General features: G+C 32.8%; 1 protein-coding gene across 1 annotated transcript; it reads left to right on the top strand.

Annotated features, from left to right (window-relative positions):
• The first annotated feature begins 491 nt into the window (after positions 1–491).
• LOC134244988 (uncharacterized) lies at positions 492–14426 on the top strand. The gene is made up of 2 exons (XM_062727236.1): positions 492–786; positions 14016–14426. Exons 1-2 carry the CDS (start codon positions 654–656, stop codon positions 14234–14236), a joined length of 354 nt encoding a protein of 117 aa, XP_062583220.1. The 5' UTR covers positions 492–653; the 3' UTR covers positions 14237–14426.
• The last annotated feature ends 12511 nt before the right edge of the window (positions 14427–26937 follow it).

Here is a 26937-nt window from a genome sequence, read left to right as displayed (position 1 = left end):
AATAGCACATTGAATGTGGACAGCCAACACTCACACAATTAATTTGATAATTTTTCTTGCTATTCTCTTTCGCGGATGTCCCAAAAGTGGTCTATTACAATAATTAACAAACTCCCTCCAACTGGTTAATGGGATATCCCTTTTTGATTCAGTCTCTCCTCCCGCTTTTCTTTAAATAATACAAAATAATGTCGTTAAAAGGTTAGATTATTCAAAACAAAACGTCAATTAAAATGTTGAACCGTCTTTGTATATTTACCTTCCCTCAGAGTATTATCTCATTGTTTTCACTTGGAGAGAATTTCATGTAAAAGACAGATTGTTCTTTTATTGCTTTAAATTATGATTGTATGAAGAAGTGAAAATTTTGCTTAAGACAGCCACAGAATTCTTGAAATTTAATAGACGCACGAAAAAAAATTACTTGCAACAAAATATATGATCTTACCATTGTCTAATCATTATGCTTATTTGTTTTTGTAGAGAATGGATGCACACATGTGCAATTTCACATTTCTAAAAATATTAATAATTATCCCCGGAAATATGCAGAGAGGTTAAGGGAGACTATTGCTGAATTAGTTGAGTGTCCTAAAGAGTGTGTAGTATTGGACGGAATTCGCCGTTCAAGTAGCTTCAACTTAGTGTTTCAAATGAAGAGCAAACACGTGTCAAAACTGATACATATGCAGCCGACAAAGTTAGCTGTACTTGGTAGATACGCTGTGGACAAAATAATTGTTGGTCAGCAGACGATTCCTATAGACTCAAATGAAACATGTACATGTAAGTATAATTTAGTAATTTTTACAAATACAGACACCTGCTATCATTCAACTTAAACACATAATCATCCAGTCTCTAACTGACTGATTTTTTTGGTCATTTTAAAATGACGGTTTAGAAAACGTTTTATTTCCACTATGGAAGATTAATAACTTTAAGTGTGCTATTTAATGAAAAGGACGGAAAATGTTCAAATCTTTCGGGATTTCTTGTGCAGAAAATAAAACGAGGCATCCTTACGCAGTTATGATAAGGCTGTCCGAAGGTTAAAAATGCATTAAAAACAATGCATTTTATTTTGAGCTAGATTTTAACTTTAATATGTAATCCTTGGTTGAATTTGCTGTCAACTTGTGATAAGAGTTTAATCAGGTATTAAATAATAAAGCATTTCGTTAATGTCAAATGACTTTGTTGATCACGTGACTGTTACATATTCCGACTTAACTCAATATGAGTTAAGACCCGTTATGGAGACAAATAGAGATAAAAAGTTCAGGGAAGATAACTCTAACTCAAATGCACTGGCTTCATTTAGCCACATCTATTACGCATGTGCATTTGCGCTTCCTTTCCAGCTTCCGTCATCCATTGAAGCTCAGCATCGAGTTTAGTCTCAACAATATTCATCTTCATCTTGTGTTCCTTTGACTGTGTCCAATGTTTACAAGTGCATGCTCCTTGGTTGTTCAATTACCATCTCTTACTTTTGGGAAAAAATTTCATCTAAATTCCATTGGATTGTCAGTTAGTAGGTGACAAACATAAATAAATAACTAAATAGATAAAATAATAAATAAATAAAATAAAACAAATGAATAAATTCCAAGGATTCCTTACAGAGTGTTCAAACTCCTTTTAACATTTCAACAAATTTGTCAAGAAATAGGAATTCCAATTAATGCAGATTAAGATTGAAGGCCCAACCACTTATTTAAAAGAAAATAAATAAATAAATAAATTCCAAGGATTCCTTAGAGTCTTAGAAACTCCCTTAACATTTCAACAAAATTGTCTGGAAATAGAAATTCCAGTTAATCCAGATTAAAATTGTAGGCCACACAATGTATTTAACATAAAATTAACAAACTAATGAATAAATTTCAAAGATTTCCTTAGAGTGTTAGAAATTACCTAAACACTAACAAACTTGTCAGGAAATAGAAATTTCAATTAATTCAGGTTATAATTGAAGGCCCAACCACTAATTTAACATTTCTTGTTCTAGTTAAAAATTCCACAAGCCATGTTGAAGTTCAAGTTTAATTTATTTACTCAAACTATATAAGTGGTACATGAGGTTCAACAATATATGTGCAAGATATACAAAAAATGATATACAAGATATATGTGAAATAGTGCAAATACATTCTTATGAAGTAACAAAAATAATTATGCCAAACATGTTCATTCCAGAGCACATCTGTAAAGAGGTAAATTTGGTTGGCTGATTATTGTCGATTTCAAGAAGCCCACCTTTCAAATGCAGTATTGTTCAATGCCGTGGCCTTTGTCATTCAATTTTGGCTAAACAGTAAAGTTTTATCAGGAAGTGTGGCATGTAGCTGAAGATTTCACAATGCAGTTTTAGCAAAAAACTGTATCTCTCTATATCTCTCTCTATCTCTGTATATATATATAATTTAAGAAAAGCCCAGTGTTTTAAATAAATAGACAATTATATATAAATAAATAAATAAGTGAATTAATTAATAGATTAAATAGATATTTAAAAAATAAATAAATAAATGAATGGAATAAATTAAAATAAAAAAAAAAAATTAAAAAAAAAATAAAAAAAAAAAAAATAAATAAATAAATAAATAAATAAATAAATAAATAAATAAATAAATAGATAAAATAAAATAATAGATAAATAATAAAATAAAAGAAATATAATGAATTAAATTAATTACTTGAATGAATAGATACAATTAAAAATAAATAAATAAAATAAAATAAAATAAATAATAATAATATTTAAAAAAAAAAAAATAAATAAATAGACAAATAAATATAATTAAGTTTATTAATGAATTGATTAAATAGATACAAAAATGCAAAAGCATAATTATACATGTATATATATCTTCCACATTTTGTTAAACCAAGAAACATCTTCATTATTTGAAATACTTCACAGCTACTTGTCAGTTAGACCCAACATTCCGCGTTCAGTTTTTTGATTTCATTTGTTGGCTTTGACACTAAAACATTTAAGGGTAATACTCTTAGAATTTGGGGCGCTACACACTTGAATTTATCAGGCTTGTCTGAAGATTATATAAAGATTAAAGGGAGATGGAAGTCCATGCATGTCAGACTTACATTCAATTTTAGTCAGTCAGTAACTTGTCAACACCATTTTACTGTTTTTTAACGTATCCTAAGTTTGCAGGTACTTCTGTCAAGGTATGGATTATTGGATCATCTTTAATAGTATTATGCAAAAAACCACACATTCATCAATTTAGATAATGCGAATTGGACTTAGAACAATACAACATCCATATCAGATGCTTTGGTCAACAAGAAATAACCTGGAAAAAAGTCCAACCATTCAAATGTTCAAACTCTGGTGTCATAATACGACAACCCACATGTCATAATGATTCATTGTGGGTAATAATATTGATTCCATGTCCTTTTGACATCTCCAAAAGTTTATGAAGTTGACTGACTGATTTTTGATTATGTTTAATACCAAGGTTTAAATGTATTGGGTTACAAATACCGCCAAGAAATTATTTCAGGCCCATGTTGTCACACAAGGCTTGCATTAGGATAAATAGCTCATTATACTGGTTCATTACCACAAGGATAGGGGTATATTCACTACCCCAATATTCAACAGGGCTCATAAAAATTGTATCCAGAGGGTTTCCACCTTTCTCATATAGCACATTCTACCATTATCCTCTATACCATTCAGTGTGACATAATCAAAATAATTTGTCAAAATTTGCAGTGCAGACTGTGCTACCTACCAATTCCATTTAATTATTGATCATTACATATATTATTGATCTTTGCAACTATTGATCTATTGAACTATTGAACAGTTATTGATCATTACATATATTATTGATCTTTGCAACTATTGATCTATTGAAAAGTTATCGATCATTACATAATATATTATTGATCTTCAAATAAATTTCCCTAGTTCTACGGTATACTGCATATATATCAAGCAGTAATTAATTTTGCATAACTGTAATACATAGCAGTTTTGTCATGGCATGGGCAAAATTTGCCGCATGTGGCGGATGTCTTCACATGCCGCGCTTTATTAGCTCCCATGTGAAGACATATGGCCGAATTTTGCTAGAAGCTCGCTGCTGATCCTGTTATCTTCCAGGGCCAGTGGCCAATAATTGAGCTTCCGTCATTGTGCCATTGCTATTGATTCTACGTCATATACTATTGATAAAGTCGACGTAGACCATTGTCTTTGTAATACATTGTTACCTGCTCATTGCAATTCATTTATCATTGAATATCATTGTATATCATTGAATATAATTGCATATTATTGCATAAAATTGCATATCATTGAATATCATTGTACCCATTGTGTAAATACATGTATACACTTTGCGTACATCATTGATTGAATATCATTGTTTATCATTGAATATCATTGTACCCATTGTGTATTAATTATTCAATATACACTTTGTGTTCATCATTGAATTGATACTTTATGTACATCATTGTAGAGATACCTTGTGTACATCATTGTATTCATTGTATTGATGATTCATTTGACTATTGATTGTATTGATGATTGATTTTGACTATTGATTGTATTGATGATTGATTTGAATATTAATCAATAAAGCCATGACAAAAACTGCCAATCATTCTTAATCTATTTTGTCGACATAATCCGACTTAACTCAATATGAGTTAAGACCCGTTATGGAGACAAATAGAGATAAAAAGTTCAGGGAAGATAACTCTAACTTAAATGCACTGGCTTCATTTAGCCACATCTATTACGCATGTGCATTTGCGCTTCCTTTCCATCTTCCGTCATCCATTGAAGCTCAGCATCCCACCCACCTCTCCCAATTAACAACATTATGATGAATTGTTCTTTTGTGTCAACAAAATGTTGCTGCTGTTTTTGATTTCCTTTTTCAGTCAACATCCATTCTCTTGGCTACCAGCAGAAGAATCCATTACATCCATTCCTTTGGCCACCAGCAGAAGAATCCATTACATCCATTCCCTTGACCACAAGCAGAGGAATCCATTTCTGCCGTTCCCTTGGCTACCAGCGATGGGATCCATAATATCCGTTCCCTTGGCTATCAAAAGAACCCACTAGCGTCATGGCTTTATTACGTCTCATTGAAATGCAAAGTATATGGTCTTCTTACAGGCCGTTTTTTAATGCTAAATCGAATTTTGGCCGAATTTTGCTAGAAGCTCGCTGCTGATCCTGTTATCTTCCAGGGCCAGTGGCCAATAATTGAGCTTCCGTCATTGTGCCATTGCTATTGATTCTACGTCATATACTATTGATAAAGTCGACGTAGACCATTGTCTTTGTAATACATTGCTACCTGCTCATTGCAATTCATTTATCATTGAATATCATTGTATATCATTGAGTATAATTGCATATTATTGCATAAAATTGCATATCATTGAATATCATTGTACCCATTGTGTAAATACATGTATACACTTTGCGTACATCATTGATTGAATATCATTGTTTATCATTGAATATCATTGTACCCATTGTGTATTAATTATTCAATATACACTTTGTGTACATCATTGAATTGATACTTTATGTACATCATTGTAGAGATACCTTGTGTACATCATTGTATTCATTGTATTGATGATTCATTTGACTATTGATTGTATTGATGATTGATTTTGACTATTGATTGTATTGATGATTGATTTGAATATTAATCAATAAAGCCATGACAAAAACTGCCAATCATTCTTAATCTATTTTGTCGACATAATCTCTCCTAATATTCTCCAATTAATCAAAAAACTCAAAAACGTTTTCATATTTATATAGACAACTTATAGTACATAGTATTCTGGCTCTTGTCTATCCACACAACAGTAAGTTTCTAGCTACATCACACCATACTCCGTACACTGTGCACCATACACAAAAGGACGTAGAACGTAGAATGTAGAATGGGACCTACATAATACAGCAATTGTAAACACATTAAGTTACACAGTTAAATACTCAAAGCTACATACAAGTTATTACCCACATAGCCCACCATTCACAAACATAGATAATAAAGGGGTCAACATCACAGCGCTGCATTACAGAACTTATATTAAATGCTTTTACATAATAATTACATTATTTTACATGTAACTTACACTTACACACAGTAACTTCACTTACATAGTTACTTTACTGTTTAGAATCATAATGAAACTAAATACGACAATACTAGAGCCGATACTACTCACAATGATATTTATAAAACATACAAACAATACAAACGAACGAACATTCAAATGAATAAACTTAAATTAAAATACGTTGAAAAAACAAAGTTATCCCAGGACCGTTTGATTAACAAAACAGAAGAGAAAATTTAAATAAAACACGTTACTCACCTCAGAAGTCAGTGTCTGTATTTACGATAAAATTATTATAACTTTACAAAAATTGGACAGTAAAAATTGGTCAGTCAGAGCTCGTGCTGTTAATTTTGGAAAGCAGGTTTTAAGAAGGACGGAAGCCTTAAAGCTGAACACTTCTCATAAATAGGCACAGTCAGACGGGTATCTAAACCGTTCGCTTTCGTTACACCCGATTGCACACTTGAAACTCGTGGCCGACATGTAGTACTCCTATCGTGGTCTTAGATTTTTTACGTTTATTTCTTGTTTTTATGTGCATTTTCTGTTTGTAAATAATGTATTGACCTGTATTTTCCATGATACTTTTGTCCTGTTTTGGAAAAAATACGTGAAATTTGATAATTTCATCAATATTGAGTAGCACGCTTTGTACGATATACGTGTGCACTCGTCGGATCTCTACAGTGAAATACATTGAACTGATTAGCGATCAGCTCCTTATATACGAGTTGTAGGGAGAGCGTTGAAGAACGAGAAATATCACCCCTACTAATGTTATTGTGATTTAAATCCAAGACACGTGGTTTAGGTTGATCTATTCAAAGGTTATAGGGTAGAACCGGTTTTATAAATAAAATAGGCAGTAAACATGATATTGCTATAGCCTGTTTCTTTTGAAGACATGTCCTGTAATAAATGTTTCCAGACCTTTCTGAAAGACTTTCATGATTTTCAACAGAAAAAGGGTGGTTAAAGGAGGGGTGTTAAAATAACAATATATCTTATACTTTTCGGCGAAAATTAGAGCTCACTAGTGACCGATTCGCTGGTAAAAAATGTGCATAATCATCTACACTGACAAACCTTTGTTTGCCTTATATGGCTATTGTTATAAATGCGCACAGAGGATCTTACCACGAGCAACTGACCAATCTATGAATGAATAGCAACGTTTATGCCAAATACATGTACATATTTACATTTTACCTCGAACGCGTAGTTCAGGTCAATCTACGATCATGTTAATGGACTGCAAAATAAAAAAAATGTTCTTACGAACAAAATACAAAGATAAGAAACTTTGAAAAATGGGAAAAAAATGTTTAATAAAATGTAGTTTGCGTCTAGTTCAGAACACCAGCGCTTCAAGGGTAAGGAAAACGAGCAGCATCTCTTATGCATTTAAATTGACAAAACTTTGTTTACGCTCGTGGTCACGTGTTCGGCCAGGGCATTCACCTGGCAATTGTATTCACCGATATTACAACAAAGGAATAGACACAGACGAAGTTCCTTTTGCAGTATGACTTTCAGAAACCTAAACTTCCCCCGTTTATTTAATAAATGAATTGTTTGTCATTATGAGCATGAAAATAATACTTTTAAAAATGCTTTTCATTTACCATAAGATTTTCCTTTTTTTCAAGCGTAAAATTCCTGTAGTATTCGTAGTAACCCATAATGCAATACTCATTCAGCCGATTGGTCAGTTAAAATTATGCTGGTGCCTCATTTGCTAATCTGACGCCAAAAAATATAGGCCCGGTTCCCATGTAAAAATATTTGTCCAAAAAGAAATTTTAATTCATAACAGCAGAAAATTGTATCATAGAGAATACTTATTTAAGTTTGAATGAATGTAATTTAAGAGATCGATTGATTGAAGTACATTTCTGCAGACATTATCAGCTTATTCTAGGGTGCTGAAAACTGAAACGCACCATAACTTTTCTGTTTATCATGCCTCCACGTGCTAGTCACTTCCTAGCCACATTTCTGTAAATCTTACTCTCGCCAGAGCCACTGCTAGAGCTACTCTGAACTCATCGGGTTTTATAATTTGCAGAACACCGAAAAATAAAAGGTTCCGAACACATTAGTAGGGGTGAATATGGCGGACTATGCCTATTTACGAGTAGTGTTCAGCTTTAACTCAGGTGAATAAATACAGGTGGTGGAGAGGTACCAAAAAGGGTGTTCGAATGAGGTCCAGAATAGGATAACTGAAAGAAACTACAGAAAACAGAACAATAAATACAGGAAATTTAAAATACTTAACGAGACAAATAAACAATATAACTCCGTAAATGTGACAGTTACGGGCATTTATGATATTCTTAAATTCTGCACAAGAAAATCCTTTAAATTCAAAATTTTATTTCAAAAGTAAATCACAGTGATCTAGTTTTAGTTGATATACTCCGAAGGCTAAAGTTAAATCAACAGATAAAGTCTGATGATTCTTAACCAATTAGTATCTAAAATACTGAAAGACGGCCATAGAAAGTAAATGAGCTATTTTCATGGCATTGCTGAAGGACGTGCAAAAATCGGAGTGTCTAAAAGAGATATAATAATGGGCAGCGAGACAGACGAATCAAAAGACCGATCACATTGTACGTTTAACATATTTTCATGAGAAAAGGCGGCGATTTAGCTATTGGGAAAATATTAGATATAACCCAGAAATCTGAAAGATATATTGATTTCACTATAGTTTTAAATTTTAATTTCTTTTCACATTTGCATCTACAGTGTTAGAGAATTGTCAAATTACAAACCCACAAATACAATGAGATTTTAGATATTTGTATACATACGTTTTGAAAAAAAAGCATTTGTCAGAAAATCACCAAACAAAAATGATTAATTATATGAGAGTACCTCCTACCGCTTTTATTGACCAAGGTTTAGCATCGTGGAAAAAAATACAAGGCTATATTCTCCTGCATATTATCTTCCTGATAAACTATAAAAATTATTCAATGCAACATTGCATCAAATGTACATCGGGAAAATCCTAATTGGTAATATTATTTTTGAAAATTATTTCACTTGTACCCAATTTGCACTCATGTGAACATATACCTTCAGTGACATAGAAAAAGAATCGGGGTAGGATGGGTACGGCCCTCTCCTTTTTTTCAAAGGTTATTTTTTCACTAAATTAGTATGAAATGAGACGTTGGAAGGGGGATGTAGATTGACTTTACAAACAAAGATTAATAATTTTCGTGTGCATGTGAAATACATCACTCATCAGAACTTCCAAAATTTCGTTAAAAGATACGCATGTATGCAGGCCTATTTATTTAAGAAATAAACAATGTTATTCAGTGCACATGCGCAATAGCGCATCATGGAAAATATACCAGAAGAGTAATTCCACTCATAATGTCACGATCATTGAATAATCTTTGTTTAGTTACTATATTTGCATTCTTCGATGTCAAGAATACCAGGTTAAATCCTGGCTTACATAAGGACGCGGCTTCTTGTCTTCAGTAAAGAAAAACACACTGCTTTAAAATAAGTAGACATCATCATTGCACATTTTCTCTAATTAATCACAAAAAAATTATAATGCTTAAATATTTTAGTTGCAAAAGACGTTAATGGTAATCTTACAACAAAGCTCTGTGATAACGTGATGACTTGAACTTTTCCATCGTCAACTTCCCTTACTTATTCAGCAATATACCTTCATCACCTGCATACGGAGTTTACATATCTCAGTTGATAAGATACGCAAGAGTGTGCTTTACGTATGAACAATGTCTACAATGAGGTAAATTATTGACAAACAAATTGATAAAACAAGAATATCAGCAGGCTCGTTTAAAACCATATTTTCGTAAGTTCTATGTTCGATATAACGACCTTATCCACAAATACAATTTATCATTGAGTCAAATGCTGACTGACTTTTTTTATACTTCTTGTTAGTCCATTATTTATACATTGAATTGATGACGGATTTTTCCGTTATTTCCCGATCATGACAAGGAGCACACACATGGCGGTTGTGACCGATCGGCAGGGGATGCTCACTCCTTCATTGCACCTGATCCCATGCACCTCTGATGTTGTGGAGGTCCGTGTTTGCCCTGCTACTATTTTGCATTGTTTTAGGTCTATTGATATGGAATACTGTTTGTTATCTCCGTATGTTTCATTATACGCCAATTTTAATATTTAATCTGCTTTGGAAACATTAAACAATCTTTATAAAGCACAGGGAAAGGGTCGCTTTTTTATTTAGAATCTGGAAAAAAATCATAATTTTACTTTAAACAATTTAGAAAAACTGCTTGGGGCTTGAAAATATTTTTAAAGACTCTTAAAGGCCGAGATTTTTAACCGTATTGTTTTCTCAGGTAAGGGGAGGGACTAAATTTTACATGCGTGGCACCCCGAGGCATTGACGGTCGTTCAGACCGTGCAAAACGCTAATCACTATACACAAACAGTATACACAGGAAGTCCATGAGTATTACCTGTACAGCCAGTTTGTCCTTCTTTCCATCATAATATTAGTAGATCTCGGCAACGTAAATAAAAGATGTCATTAGTAATAAATAAAATTTGCAAAATTCCTTAATTTTCAGACTTATATCTAATACATGTACGTATATCAAATTAAACAAGCAGAAATCCCATCGGCCGACTTTTGTAAAAATCAAGGGTATGTGCCTTACATTGTACGTCACAGCAGCAATTAGTTGAAATCATAATGAAATACAGGTACAATTTCAAATGTAAAATATTCTTTCTTGCCTGTCCTTTTTTTATATTTTAAGAACTGTTTATAATTAGCGTAAATATAGTAGCATAGAGCTTCAATCACGGTAACAGTTACTTCCCGTTTGTATGAAAAGTCGCGTAGTCCTATTATAAGCAAAGGTGTCCTTTTGTGAAAAATTTGCGATTTGGATGGTTTCAAGAAATTAAAATTGTGTACAAGGGTGTGTGAATTTAAAGTTATCTGATTTATAATAGACTAGCTGAAAACGAATTATTAAGGTATTGCTAATTTATCAGGTAGGTTAAGGTAACAACCAAATATTCTACTTGCCTATATGATACATGTATGACGTCATAGTAAGCTATATGACGTGAAGTTTAGAGATAACAATTACTTATAATCGATATATAATATTGATTTGAGGTCGTAAAAATTAATCAGAAATATGCAGAGGCATAATACAAACAGAATTTTGTCGTTTCTGGGTCTCTGTAGTTATCACAGGGGTTAAATACCAAACCCGTGACGTCATAACTGTTGATCATGCAGTAGCAGAGTGAAAGTGAAACGTAACGAGAATTCATGTAAACAAACACAAGAAATCGGAGTTAAAAAGCATTTAGAATGAATATCGTGTGTGATTCATGTGGGAATAAAGCTTATGAATAAGGTATAGTAATATACTTCAATAATTTCTTCGTAAAATTAAAGCAGGGAGGGTTCTTACTTGCCGATCAGCCTTTCCTCACTCGTTCGTAACAAATAAGATGCAAAAGTTTAATACTACGCCGCACACTTTGAAACTCAATTTTTGTTTCTATCTAAAGTTCTTGTTCTTTTGTTTTTGGAAAGTGCTGCTAGAATCGTATGGTTTACGGGAATAATGCATTTTTTTTTTCGACTTTTCCAATTTATTAGTGTTACATAATTATAAAAAAGTCTTAATTCGCCAAATTCTGGTCCATGTGCTGCCTTAACATACCCGCGTTATGTATTTCTTTCGAAACAATTTCTAACATCTGTGACCTTGAACGGAGTTCTACCCGCGTAGTAAGAAATGCGCAGTTATAAAAAAAAAATAAAAAAGAAAAGAGAGAAAGTCTTAATACTTGTCCAGGCTAATTTGTTTTTAATAAGGTATTTTGCTTTCATCCTTGCTATTCATTACCAGCTTTTTTTTAATTTTTTCCTTTATTTTTATCGTAATTTTTTCGCCGCGTCTAAAACAAGCTAAGAATCTTTTACGAGTGAGGACGAGATATCAATCACCTATTCATTTTTCATTCATAAAAATTATACACAATATTGATTTATTTTACTGAAACACTATGAGAAAATTTTCAATGACATGTTTCTTATTCATATAATTATAAACAATTATAATCAAGCTAAAATTGTTTGCATCAAAATGGCTTCCTCACTGTGCTTGTAATTTAGCGGTAAACATCAGAAGACCGAAAGTTATTTCGATGGTGGCCACGGGTGTCAAACAAGGTGAAAGAGTTATACACAGGGACTAGTAGCTAAATGTTAATCAATTTTAAGTACTCAATGATGAACCTTAATTCTTTGATTGACAGGGGAATACACTCCAGGAAAATCTGAAGGCGGTGCTTATTATGTCGGGTTTTAAGTAGAAAAAAATCTTATTTTAAAATTTAACAAGACGTCGAGACAAAAATTAGCATGTTCTTGTTATATTTAAAGCAATACACGCTATAACTTGTGTCGGTTTAAATATGGTTGGAAATAAATTTTGTTTTCCAATAAAGGTTACGAAAATACAGTAAATTACACCATTTAAATTGAGCACAATATAAAGATGACAAATCAGAATTATATTATTCTGCAAGGAAAGTAATGCTTCTTCTCAAATAAATCCATCACTTGACGTCGTCGCTATTTTTAGATTGATTAACAAACATGGCGTCAAGAAAACGAGGTAGGTCGTTTGGAATACAACTAACTTTTGACATGGATGGCAAATGTCTTAGCCTTAATGATCTTTTAGTGTAATCGGTAGTAACCATCTACTCTGTAATGATACATATTAACCTTTCATTAATAATTGTTGTCACAACGTCGTTGTCAAAGATTTCCCGCGGACATACGTATCTATATACTAATTACGCACTTCCTTCATCAAAACTCATGAAAAGACTGGATTTTTAATTGCAGATATTGCTTTATTGTTTTTGGTATTAAAACGACCTCTTTAGTAAAATTTTGTGAAAAATATAAAAAATTATATGTCATTGTTAATAATACTTTTGAGAATTTCAAACAAATTATTAAACGTCACAAAGATGGCAACACACAACAAACTGTTTTAAAGACTTTTTACTCATTAAAGGAGGAAAAGATACGGTGTTGTAGCATTGAAAGGATTATAGAAAGAAATTAGCTGGTTGATGGGTAACCGGGTTATCAAAATACTAATTGCATTAGAATAAATATTAATTTTTTTTATTTCACTCCATGTGTTTTAAATCATTTGATCATTTAATCATCATTATTAATTATTTTGCTAAAAAAAAGAATACACTATGTACACTTTAGCACACTTCTTAATATGAAAAGTCAAGGGGTATCAGAAAAAAAATAAATGCGATCAGTTTTTTTTTTTAAAGATTCATGTCTGGATGAACATAACACCCAATTTCCTTTTCATATTCAATTTAGGATTATTAAATGTAAATCATATCCTTCTCTTCTCTAACTGTTTTTATGCCATACGAATATCTCTCGAAAGGGGTGCTCATATACTTTATATTTTTTACGGCTATTAGAAGTTTATTGTTCACGAATTTAATTTCTGAACGAACTTAGGCTTGAAAGACTTACTATATATATACTCACGTTGACCAATATTTTCTAAATCTCTCAAACATTTATTACATGTACATTTTTTTCATCTTCTAAAGAACTCTGAACGGACATGGCAAGAAGCAAATCACTTATTGTTAACGTTTTATTTATTTCGTCCTTAGAGATAGTTTCTCAAACACAAAAGACCAATAAGCACAATTGTATGGTCAATAGCTGAGTATTCTCATTAAAAATATTTGGGCATTCATAGGAAAATAAGGGAAATAATGTAAATTTCTTTATGTTTCAGATATGTGCCTTTCAGAATTTGTGTACGTAGGACTGTGTTGTGAAATAGGGAGTCCTACAGAAGTGAGGATCAGGAGAGAAGTGATGGACATTGACGAGATGGTGAATAAACCTGTGTATATTATGAGAGGATTTGACAGCATGAGAAGTGGTAGTTATCGTGAGGGTTTTTGCAAATGCAGATTTCATGTTCTGGCCATCAAATGTCAAAGTAATTGGTGATCTCTCTCAGATCAGTCCCAATCCTCCCTCATGGAACAATGTGATTATTATGGAGTTTGATGGTTTACCACCAGGATGTACCAGACTTAAGCTGATGAGTCCGTCAAATGATGCGACCATCGATTTCTCCCGTGTTGTAATGAAAAATAATGTATATATTTCTAGTAAATTGTTCAGAGAAACCGATATCCAATTCCTAAAGACCATCAATGACCGTTACACTTCTTTTTCCCCTCATGGACCTTGTTTCGCAGATTTATTCTTTGACTATGTGTTCTGTTCCCAGTCATATCACTGGCCTACGCCAGCACTACCATGGATACAGAGATCTCGTGAACATGGCTGGCCAGATCAATACGTTGTTTCAGATATACTAAGAGGAGGGTTTCATGTTGTTCCTATCGGAGGCACACCTGAAAATGAACTTGAATGGAGAATCTCATTCGCTCGAGCAGAACAAAAGCTCGTTTACTCAATGAATCACTGTCAATTTTTGTGCTATGGTCTCTTCAAATTTTTTCTTATAGAAGTTATAAAAAGTCAGCCAAATACATCCATTCTCTGCTCTTACTTCATAAAAACAATTGTCTTTTGGGTCATACAAAACAATAGTTCTTTGATTTGGACACCGGAAAACATATTGAATTGTTTCTGGGCATGCTTTAAATTATTGATTCACATGGTATATACTGGAGAATGTCCACACTTTTTTATTCCACAAAACAACATGTTTAGAGTGAAAATCACTGGTTCTGTACAAACTTTATTGTTCAGTCAGTTGCATGATTTGTATAGTAAAGGGATATCCTGTCTACTATTGTGTACAACAATCAGACCTTACCTCAGTAAGGCTATGTTTAACAGAGCATTGAGAGTCTGTACAGACGAGAGCAGTTTTATATCTAGCCATAAATTAGATATGAACTTTTTAAGAGAATTATCAGTATTTCATCAAGATATAACGAGTGTTGAGGACTTCGCAGTTTATATAAAACAAATACAAAGTATGATTCAGAGAAGGCTTTCCGTATATCAGACAGTCTCTTTACAATGTATTACATCAAACGTGTTACGGAACACAGCCATGTTCTTAGAGTGTAGAAAAAATCAACACGAAAATAGCAATAAGGTGTTCTATAAAGATAATAAAGGATGTGAATTACTTAAACAGTCGTGTAAGTTTGGTTGTCTATCTGACATTATGTATCTTGCTATGTTCTTTAACAGAACACGAAGATATGAACATTCACTCAGTTGTTTACATAAAGTAGAGCAAAAGATGTCATTGCCGTATGTCATGTATAAGGATCAAGTTAACGTAGATATGTATATACACTTCATGGAAAGAAATACCCTTGGCACCAGAATGAGAAGAGCTGTAGCGAGAAATATTGTGCTTGAATCTAAGTACACTTACATCAAGGAACTTGTGTTAGAACAGGAGATCAGTAAGAAGTATGGCATACATTCATTACGAATCCCAAGTCTAGTCATGTTACACATGTTGTTTATACTGAATCACCACAAACTTGGTGACACAGTGCGGGCACAACAATCTCTACGTGATCTTCAGTCTCTATTGTCCTCTGATGACTCGATTTTTGTACCTTTTCCTCTCAAAGATATTTCGTGGCAAATACTTGGTATCTGTCAACAGATCTGTGGGGCCTCCTTAGAATCTCTTCACTCTTATCAAAAGGCGTTAAAACAAGTTCCATTTCACAACATTTGGGAAGCAGCACTGTTAAAAATAATCATACTTCAGATAAAATGACCTTTTTTCTTTAGTGTTTATTTATTTTTATTTAGTTGTTATTTTAAGTAATTGGAGTAATTTTGCTTTGAGGGTTGACACTTCTACAAGTAACTTGTTTTCAACGAAAAACATAATATTGAAATATTAAGAAAATACAAATATTTTGTCATTTTTTATGTAACTCCCTACATGTATACAAGTGGATATTTATTCTTATATTTCTGCTTTAAAATACTGTAAACGTATTACATTAAGTGGTGTATTCTTTTTAGCGCTTTTGGCGGAAAGATACTTCCGCTAATTCAAGTACATCGCTAAATAAATGCGCTAAAACAAATCCAAAACTAACTTGTTTAAGAATCACTTTCTGCTAAATGTTGTACACGCTAAATATAATACTTTTACAGTAGTTTTTGACTTGTCATATGATATTCATTCATACTGTTTCATATCTCTTTGTCCCAGCTTTACATTAATATTTTTGTAAAAGGAGTTTCTATGAAAAAAACCATGTGGTTGAATGTACATTGACTTAATTAATATTCAATCATTGTCAACATCAAAGATTTTCTCTGCAAATAGGGAAAAATATCAATCTTCTGTTACCTTAGACAATAGACCTTTAATCAAAGTTGATTGATTTGCTTGTTGTAGTCTGCTAGAGTTTTATGTTAAATTGCTTGCTTATTGCAGCCAGCTCAAGTTTAATATTAGATGATTTACTTATTGTAGTCAACTCAAGTTTTATACTAGATGATTTACTTATTGTTGTCAAATGCAACTCAACCTTAATATTAGATGATGATTAACTTATTAAAGTCAACTCATGTTTAATATTGAATGGTTTGCTTGTTCTAGCTAGCTAATTTACGAATAATAAAAGTATGTGTGAATAATCTCATGATAACAGTGTACACGTAGTTATGTTCTTTAATTTCAAAGAAGAAACATCATAGTCTGTTTAGCATTACAATTTAAGTATATAATAAATTTTAGAGTTTTTCAACTGCTAAATTATTCTGTGGAATACTAATTATCTTTGATTAACAACGTCTTTTTTTAAAGTTTCTTTTCTATAAATTTGCAAGCGCAAGAAAATATACTTTCGAATTTCTTTTATAAGAAATAACTAAAATATATTATGTCTACTGTTTAATCTCATTTATTTTTGGAAATAAAATATTGTTGGAATGTTAAAAAATGATTATTTCTTTTGCATTATATGTTGCAAAATCATCAGCTTACGATGCGAAAGACCACATATTATTTTTCAGATATGTGTCATTTATTGAAATAAACTATGTACAAATTTTGTTTTTGTAGCTTTAGTGACTGTTTCCGTCTCATGAATTCTTAAAACACATTAATTGAGACTGGGTTTTATAAGACAACAAAAAAAAATATTGTACTAGTTTGGAAATTTTAATCTATTAACGGTTCAATGTAAAAACTAAGTGCAAAAACCACTCAAGAATTCTGGTTTATATGCATGTCACTTATGTAATGTTTACGCCTGTTCCAGGGTTTGTTACAACAAAATTAAATTATTGTGGGTCTGCTGTTTCTGAATTTTACCCTTTAACTCTAAATGAAAAGTCAAATTTTAAATTTATAAGATTTATTATGGTGGAAACAATGAATAACATATAACAATAAAAATGATTATCAATTAACCAATAATAAATTATCGGTCACCAGAAAATAAAAGGGTATCCGGGTCAAGCGGGTCACCCGGATGAATTTATAAACGATGAATCAATTTGGTATGGGTCTGCCGGGGATTGGGTTACTCAATATTGATAATGGGTTAATTTACCCAGTATGGGGGCATCAGATTTTACACAATTATGGGGAGTTGCGATTCTCTGAGTTGAACAGATGTTTATAGGACTGATCAACATCTCAGACTGAAGAAAAAGTCCAAAGTGCCTTCTTTATATACTTTTTCATACATCGGTGCGAATTAGTTCACGCGCGAATAACAAGCGGTAACACTAACAACTTTTGCATCAAGTAAAGGCTTTATCATTACAAATGCGGGAAAAGGGATGATCTGTAGTGGAATTGTTTTGGTCACGATGCCAAGTTGGATTTGGGTACCTTGATTGAATAATCATGCCAGACGGCCATTTGCTATTACGATGACATACGATGATTGGTAATATTTCCATAATATCTTCAAATAAATTTCCGATTTCTAAGATAAATATGCAGGGCATAAATAGGGTGATCCAATCTGTGGCTTACTTTGGATAAGGGAAAAATATGTAAAACTTAGAAATAGAAAATTTAGTAAACAGAAATCAGAGAAGAATAAACCATTTAGGTACATAAACATTAAAACAGAAATAACGTTTTTAAAACTCTCTAATTAAAAGGGAGAAAATCGTGGGTTTACCGCACTTTTGATATTTATTAAACTTGTAAGAATCTAATTCGTAGAATTTGTGTCCCCTGATTAAGGGAAAAAAGAAGAGCATGTGGATCTAGGGGGCGGGGGTCTGATCCCCCTGAATTTGCAGAATTATTTAATGTTTATATGTACATGTATATTGAAGGAAATCAAAAAGAATATAAAGATTTGATTTTTTATTCTTTATTGTGTGTATAGAGGATACTTTTTATTTAGAATATTCATCACACTGTGATGATGATTTTATGAGTTTTTACAAGCCAGACACCATAACTTTTTCATTTCACATTATGAATACTATCATTTACTTGTAGTAAAATCAGTATTAAAAAGGGCAGGGACTTATAAAGGGGTGAGAGAGTTCCTAGAAAGTGTTTGTTTAAAAATTAACTGCAAAAGCTCAAAATCTTCTTGTAACACAGCAAATATTCAACGGAAATGAAAGTGTTTCACACTAACTGAATGGATGAATTAACGACCTTGAACCTTGACCTTTTGACCTCAAAATCAAAAGGGGTCTTCCATAGGCATCAGGGAGTTATTATGTAAAATGTAATTGAAAAAGCTCTAAGGATTTTCGAGATATCGCGCGAAAACTAAAGTGTTAAAACACAGACAAAATTTATCGATTTATTACCTTGGCCTTTGACCTTTTCACTTCAAATCAGTAGGTTACTTTTTAGGCCATAGGGAGCTGCTATGGAAAATTTCAATGAAAAAGTTTTTAGGGTTCTTGAGATATAGCGAGGAAAGGAAAGTGTTAGAGACAGACAGAAATATGGACGGACGAACAGACCCACATTAATACCCCCACTTTCAGTGAAAGCAGGTGAAAAAAAGTATGAGTATTGCAAATTAATAACTTTTTTCTTTGCTAAAAATATAAGATTTTTACCTGGAACTTTCAAGAAATGGAGTGCTTATTGAAGGAACTGTGTTTACCTATTTTTTATCGCCTAATATCCGTCGCGATCGGGATTTGAACCCATGACTTGCTTAGAACGGAGCGAGCGGTCTACGGGTTGAGCTACGTTGGTCGTCGCACGGGAGCAGGGAGGGATGTCATATCCTTGGGGGAAAAGGTGCTCCAGAGGGGCAAATCTTTCCTAATCACAGATCAAACACGCTGGGAGGTCTTTGTATTGTTCAAGTAGATCGAACATTCTGTAGTCAAATTTTGTACAAAACTCAGAGGACTAGCAATTTGTAGGTAACAAGCTAAAATCCAGCCATAGATTATATCTGCTAATGAAGTCATTAAACGGCCATAGATATTAGGAGATATCGACCTAAAAGATTGACTTGGAAATCACTGAGACTTAACCCTGCCGACTGGTCATTTCTGCCGTATGCTCCTTGTCATGATCAGGAAATAATGAAAGAAAAGAAACTGTGGACCAACTCAGTGTGTAAATAATTGTGTAACAATCAGTCACCATTTGGCTTAATGATAAATTGTTTTTGCTGACAAGGTCATATTATTGACCATAAAACTTACCATAAAATGATTACTTTAAACGAGACTGCATTCTTGCTTCACATCTTGTAAATAACATACATGTATATTCAAGTCGACATATAACTGAAAATAACCACTGCTATTGTTAAAAGGTCATTGATATATATCTGAAGGTCTGAACGGCTAAATAGAAGGCATATCAGCTCTTTTTTTCTTGTGCAGAAGTTTCTGAATGTATTTAATCCCTTATAACAATAGTTAAGATGCAAATTCATGGAAAAAAGTCAAATAAGACTTTATTCATAACGGTATACGTGTTTCCTAATTTTTTTCTGTACAGTACATTCTTGAACGGCCCAATGGAAAACTTTATAAGGTGTTTTCCTTCTTTAGTAAACCTGGCTTGAGGTTTACATAAGCTGTAACTGTTTTCAACAACCGAATACAGGGAGATTAACATGGAGCAGAAGGAAAAACAAGTTATCAAAACAAAACACAAGAAAATCAAGGATTGTTTTGTTAAAAAATCACAATAAAACGAACATTTTATTTACAATTGAAATAAAATTTGATATTTGCTGGCTCATTTTGTATTCAAAAGGAAACATATTTTTACCAAAAGGAAATTGACCTGAAAAAATCTATATCTTCAAAATGAATCTTAAATAACTAGTAAATTACATTTTATTTTTACAAAAATAATAATATACGTGTATGAAGTATCGATGTGTACGAATGTTCAATATTCATTAAGGGTAAACGGCCATATTTACATATTTTTTTCTCTGTTCAGGTTTCAAATAGAAACCTCTATTTCTATAGCCATTTTCTCTTCAGATAGAAGGTCTGTACCTTATCATTTTTACCGTGCATTTCATTAAATATTGAAATTTCAGCTATAGCCTATTTAGATTTGTTTATTTTTACAAGCTCTAGATTAATTTCGTCATGTCAAAACACTACAACAGTATTGTTTGTGCGAAAAGAGCACCGAACAAAGAGCGGAGAAATCTAAACGGCGGCAAAACACGTCTTTATCAGAAACCTGATTTCTGAGTCCTTGGATGTGAATTTTCAAAAATATCATTGTATTTGTAATAAATGTTACACGAGATGAAGAAGGATTCAGGTAGGCCATTAAGGAGAAAGATAAAGATCGCGTTGATTGTTCTATTTTATATTTTGGCAACAAGTCTCAATGATTTTGCGCTGTTTGCTGTATGAAAAGAAAACAATTAAGAAAAATCAAGAATTTTGACTTCATCTTTCTTTCTAAAACATTCTATTGTATTTTTTTGACAATGCAAGATGTTGCCCTCATCATATGGCAGAAAATGATTCTATTAAAACAAATCCAAAAATATTATTTTCGAATCAAATAGAAACTGAAATTTGGAAGCATTTAGTCAAATGCAGATTACTTCTCTTGAAGACAGACAGTTCACGTATTGACTTTGAAAGTGGAAACCTTGATAACAACGACCTTATAAACTAAATAGGTATTACCAGAGTACAGTTTGATGAAGTTTGTTCTGCAGTAGAACACAATTTTAGAAACAGAAATATTCTGTCAGAACTGCAGTTGGAATTTTTCTCACAATACTGAGAATTGACCTGTCCAGCAGTGTGCTCAAAACTATTTTCAATATTAATGCTAGTTAGTATGTATAGCATCGTAAAGAGTGCACCAAAAGCGTCGTTGGCTTATTTTGTACCAAACTATATCAGATATGACCATATTTCCAGGGAGAAAATTATTAATCTCCATACAACTACATTTGCAAAAGAACTGTTGGCTTCTGGGAATGGAATCACCGCAATTTTTTTAGTCGATGGGACTTACATTTATATTCAGAAAAGTTCAAAATACAGTCTTTAAAGAAAATCTTTCAGTGTTTTTAAAGAACGTCTCTTGGTGTGATCAGCCAATGATGCTAGTTGCATCCGATGGTTATATTGCGGAAATACTGGGACCTTACTTAGCAAACGTTAATAACAATGATGCAGCAATTTTAAATAAACATTTGCCGGAGAATGAAAGTGGGCTTTTCGAATGGACAAACAAATATGATATATTGATTTTGAATCGGGGATTCAGAGATTCTTCGGAAATGATTGAATGAGTGGGTTTAAAGTCTTAATCTTCATTTTTCTCGGAAAGGGGGCAGAAACAACATTTTACTAAAGAGACCAACGTGTCTCGGCTGATTACTAAGTTTCAGTAAGCCGTAGAAACTGCTTATGGTAGACTGAAAACATGGACGCTTTTGGTGAACGTAGTCACCAACACTCAAATTTCATAATTTGTTGACTAGGTTCGCATTGTAGCCTCATCGATAATTACCTTTAGGCCACCATTAGCCTAACACTCCCCATCAGACTACACCATTTCTAAATGAAAGATCAGAGGTCAAGGCAAACCACCTGATAGATATTTTTATCAAAGAAAATGGTACATGCATTTCTTTGAAAATGTCAATAATAGTTGCTGTGGATGTGGTCCAAGAGTTCCTCTGGCTGACTGTGTTCTCTGACATTCGGTGTCTATCAAATAAAACAGGCCGTTTCATATTCATTGGAACAATTAAGTGAAGATGACGGATATGATATATTTGCAGGTAAAGATGCACCAAACATTTTACAGACCAAAATACAGTCTCGTCACGTATCCTCAAAATCCTACTACGTTCGGATAGATTTAGAGGACCCAGTAAAATATTGGAATTGTCAGTTCAGGTCTGGAGCACGTTTGGTAGGCTGCTCTGTACACGTTGCCATGGTCTTGTGGTACATTGGTATCATAAAAGACTTATGTCATATAAGGCCAAGATTCTAGCTAGTCATCTAGCTTGTGAGTTATACCACCTTCCTTGATAATAGGTCAACCTCATAAGAAAAATCTTTTTTTTTCAAAGTTTGTTGGCAAGACACGATTATTGATTGATACAATGCATTTCAACACTTCTATGATTTAAATTCTTTAAATACAATTCAAAATTTTTAAAACTCTAACTATCAGACTAACTGTCGCCTAGTTAAACATTAAAGAATGGAGCAAAATTAACCAGTTGATCACGAACTTTTCTTTCGGTGCATAAATTTTGCTATAGCTCTAGCTCACCTATCTTTCTTAAAAGATAAACTTGTGTTAGTTTAATGTAAAACAGTAGCTTCTTAGTTTAATTTTTTTTAAACGTTCACTGGTTTAGGATTTAATAATCAATGGTTATGAACGTAATGCGTAATAATACAGGGATAAAAATCGTAAAAGATATTACTAATTCTTTATTGAAATAAAAGCATTGAAGGTAGAAAAAATATTCAAAGTTCAATTTAAAATTGTCAACATAAATTTTTCAAGATTTGACCTTGGACTTTCCAAATGACCTTGGCACACTCTTAAGGACAAATAACACAAGGAAAAAAATCCTGCATGGATTTACGTTTTTTTAAATTCATTTTGAAGAAAACCGACAATAATAGAAAATCCTTATTTAAATTCTTTGAAATGGAAAGTTTTCTTTGGTCGCTAAAATATGCGACTTTGTTTCATTTCTTTTGTAATTCTTTACAACTATTTGCATCCATTCTTAAAACCTAAAATGTTCAAAAATAAAATTGTGACAAGTTTTTTTTCTTTACAAAATTCTCTCATTTTATCTGACATACTAGCGCATTATTCAGGCTTCTAATATAAATATAAATCTATAAGAAAAATTGACGATTTCTAAAATAAACAGTTTGTATCATTAGGATTCTCTGTACTAAACATCACCTTCCATTTAAACTCAATTAGATTGATTGATTGTATATTGTTTAACGTCCCTCTCAAGAATTTTTCACTCATATGGAGATGTCACCATATGCCGGTGAAGGGCGTCAAATTTGGACCTTTGGACTCTGCACTCAAGGCAAGTGAGCAGTGAGGGTTCTGTATCGTGCCAACAACTGCTGCTGAGACGGGACTTCGGTTTTTTAATGTCTCATCCAAAGGACCTGCAACTTTCTCTTCAAACTTTCGAGCGCATGGCGAAGGATCAGTCGCTACCCATTTTTTATCAACTTAGGTCAGTCGCAGCCGAGATGCTAACTCACGACCTCTCGATCACGGAGCGAGTGCTCGACCAACTGAGCTACCGTGAACGGTAAACTCTATTAGAGCAAAATGTATCTGAAACAAAACACTACAGTACATCTTTTCTACATGTGACCTTGAACTTGCTGGTATGCCTAGCTGAGGATCAATGAAAACAATCAATTCATAAGCAATTTTTGTGGTAGGGATAAGCTTCTAAATTAATATTCTTCTTTACAAGAAGTATATATTCATGGACGTTCATATTCGAACCAAAAGTCATTTAAAAGTGGCTTAATTAATGCTAAAAATTTATTTATATAATAAAAAATGTTAACCCTTTTCCCTTTGTAGTCTGTACATGTTGAACACGAAGTTTTTTTTTTTACACATCTGAAGAATTTTCCGATGTCGTATATTCATATGTACAGAAAAATATATTGGCATTCATTTTTTTTCTTCGAATTATATAGATTTTCAAAGTTTTTAATCCTTATAAAATATAATCAATTACTATTTTGACGACTGACAACAACATTAGCCTACAATACAAATAAAGTATAATTTTGCATGCTTGTCAAAAGATGTATATTAAATTCACATTTACGATACTTTAGCTCTATTTTCCTCTAAATGTACTAATAATATAATATAATATCAAAGCTATCGATCATAAATGAAATTTACATTATTATCAATATACATTGTAAATACTTCACTATTACAATTCAGTGAGAGGTATGCTTATTTTTTTTCCATAACTTGTAACATAACCCCCCCCCCCCCCCCCCACACACACACACACACACCGCCATCATCAAGTTTAAATATCAAAAAATCATGTTCAAACAGTTAAATAGTCCAAAATAATCGTAGTTTTTAAAATGATTTTTACGGTTGTTAAAAATTTATCGAGCGACCACCTTATATTATTGTCCCCCACTTGAAAAGTGAGGGATATTAATTTGGGTCTGTCCGTCCGTCCGTCTGTCTGTCTGTAACGCTTTCGTCTACATGACTTCTCGAGAATTCTTTGAGCTTTTGTAATGAAATTTTGCATAGCAAATCCCTATGGACTAAAAAAGAATCTTATTGATTTTTGGGTCAAAAGGTCAAAGGTAAAGGTAATAAATTCGCAAATTCTGTATGTTATAACACTTTCGTTTCCGCCAATATCTCGAGAACCCTTTGAGATTTTGCAATGAAATTTTACATAACAACTCCCTGTGGCCTATGAAAGACTCCTATTGATTTTCAGGTCAAAAGGTCAAAGTTTAAGCTCGTAAATCTATTCATTCTGTCTGTGTATAACAAAATCCTTTTCTGGCGATATTTTAAGAAGATTTTGAGCTTTTGCAATGTAATTTTAGACCAAAACTCCCTTGGACCTCTCTCACCCCTCTCACAGTGTTCCGCCTCTATTGTTTTATTAGCATTTATTGTATTACATGTCGCTATTTTTTTGCACAGGGGCATGAGGAGAGTTATTACGTATAAAACAGGTTCTCGGCGGACTTTATATTCTTATAACATCTATTAGAACTGTTTAATAAAGGTTAAATTACACACCATGCATTGTATAAAATTTTCGATCGAACGTGAATATATACATGTATATGACTTCATCTTTGCATATTATGTGTAATATTTAAAAGCGGGGTTCCGTGTTGTAGTGTTATGTCTCTCGCTTCACATGTGAGAGGTCCCGGGCTCGAATCCCGGACGATCTTTTTCTTTTTTCGAAATACTTTTTTTTACTAAATGATAGTATTCAGCATATGAAATGAAAAAAAAAAATGAGGTCTGGCTTGTACAAACTCATAAAATCATAATTACAGTGTGATAAATATTACATATAAAAAGAATCTTCTATACACATAATAAAGAATAAGCAATCAAATATTTGTATCCATATTGGCATGTTCTAATATAGGTCCCTGCTTCATGCATGCATTTAATAATATTACAAATTCAGACAGGGGGATCTGACTCCTCCCCAATCCCCCGAACTGTGCATGGTTTACTTTTCCCTGAGCGAGAGACACGAATTCTCTGAATTAGCTTGTTAAGTAGCTTATTTAAATGTCTCCGCCAACTTCAATGTAAAAGCGAAACCGAATCCTTTGTGTGATAGGAGGTCCTGGATTTTTGAACTGCGATAGGTGTTAAATATAACCTTGTTGGATTTTATTTGTAAAAGAATTCATTATGAAAGTATAATGATTTACTTGGAAATACTTTGTACTTTGCAATAAATATAAACATGATTCACTAACCTCTTAGTAAATCGATAAAATGTGGGCAAAAACAATGGACCGCGCTACTACACTATTTACATTACGTAAAGACCTGCAATGTTCCCATTACTACTGCTGTCCCAGATGTCGAGCTGGACTTACACAGTTAACAGTATTCTAGACGCACATGTCTAAAATTTTCAGGAATGCCAGAGAAACAAGGTGAACAAACAGACAACATTATTTTAAAAATTTCAAATCAGTTTATTAATTCTTCCCTCAGACAGACCATTGGAAATTCACCAAATCAACAGATCACACAGAGTTGGCCCACCCAGGAATGATGGCGTTTCAAAGGATATTATTGTTCAGTTTGCTAGTTACCGTGATAGAGCACAAATTTTTGGGAACAAGAGAAATCTGATGAGCTTTAACCAGTATCCATCCAACAGATAAAGGATTTTCATCAATGAGGAACTTACAAAAAAGAGAGCCCATCTCCTATTCGAGGTTAGGAAACTTGTAAAGAGCAATGATCAGCTGGAAAATGCATGAACATATGATGTGAAGATAATTGTTAAGACACTAGGAAAGAAAAACAATCACCATAGAGACCAAACTGCAAACTTTCCTTAAGTCACCAAATGATCCCCTATCTCCTGAACTGCATCAAGATTTTGTACCACTCATCTCAACTCCTGCTAATGCTGCCTAAAGGGACTAGATGTTTTACGTATGGACTCTTGCCGATCTGAATCTAA

This window comes from Saccostrea cucullata, unplaced genomic scaffold (assembly GCF_032062105.1).
Source record: "Saccostrea cucullata isolate Sc308-1 unplaced genomic scaffold, CSIRO_AGI_Scuc_v1 ctg2260, whole genome shotgun sequence".
Classification (NCBI taxonomy): Eukaryota; Metazoa; Mollusca; class Bivalvia; order Ostreida; family Ostreidae; genus Saccostrea; species Saccostrea cuccullata.
This window is presented reverse-complemented; position numbering and strand designations above follow the sequence as displayed.

Coding starts and splice junctions, on each gene's coding strand:
- LOC134244988 (XM_062727236.1), top strand. CDS start 654: ATGAAGAGCAAACACGTGTCAAAACTGATACATATGCAGCCGACAAAG. Junction 787..14,015: donor CTCAAATGAAACATGTACAT/GTAAGTATAATT, acceptor TTTATGTTTCAG/ATATGTGCCTTTCAGAATTT.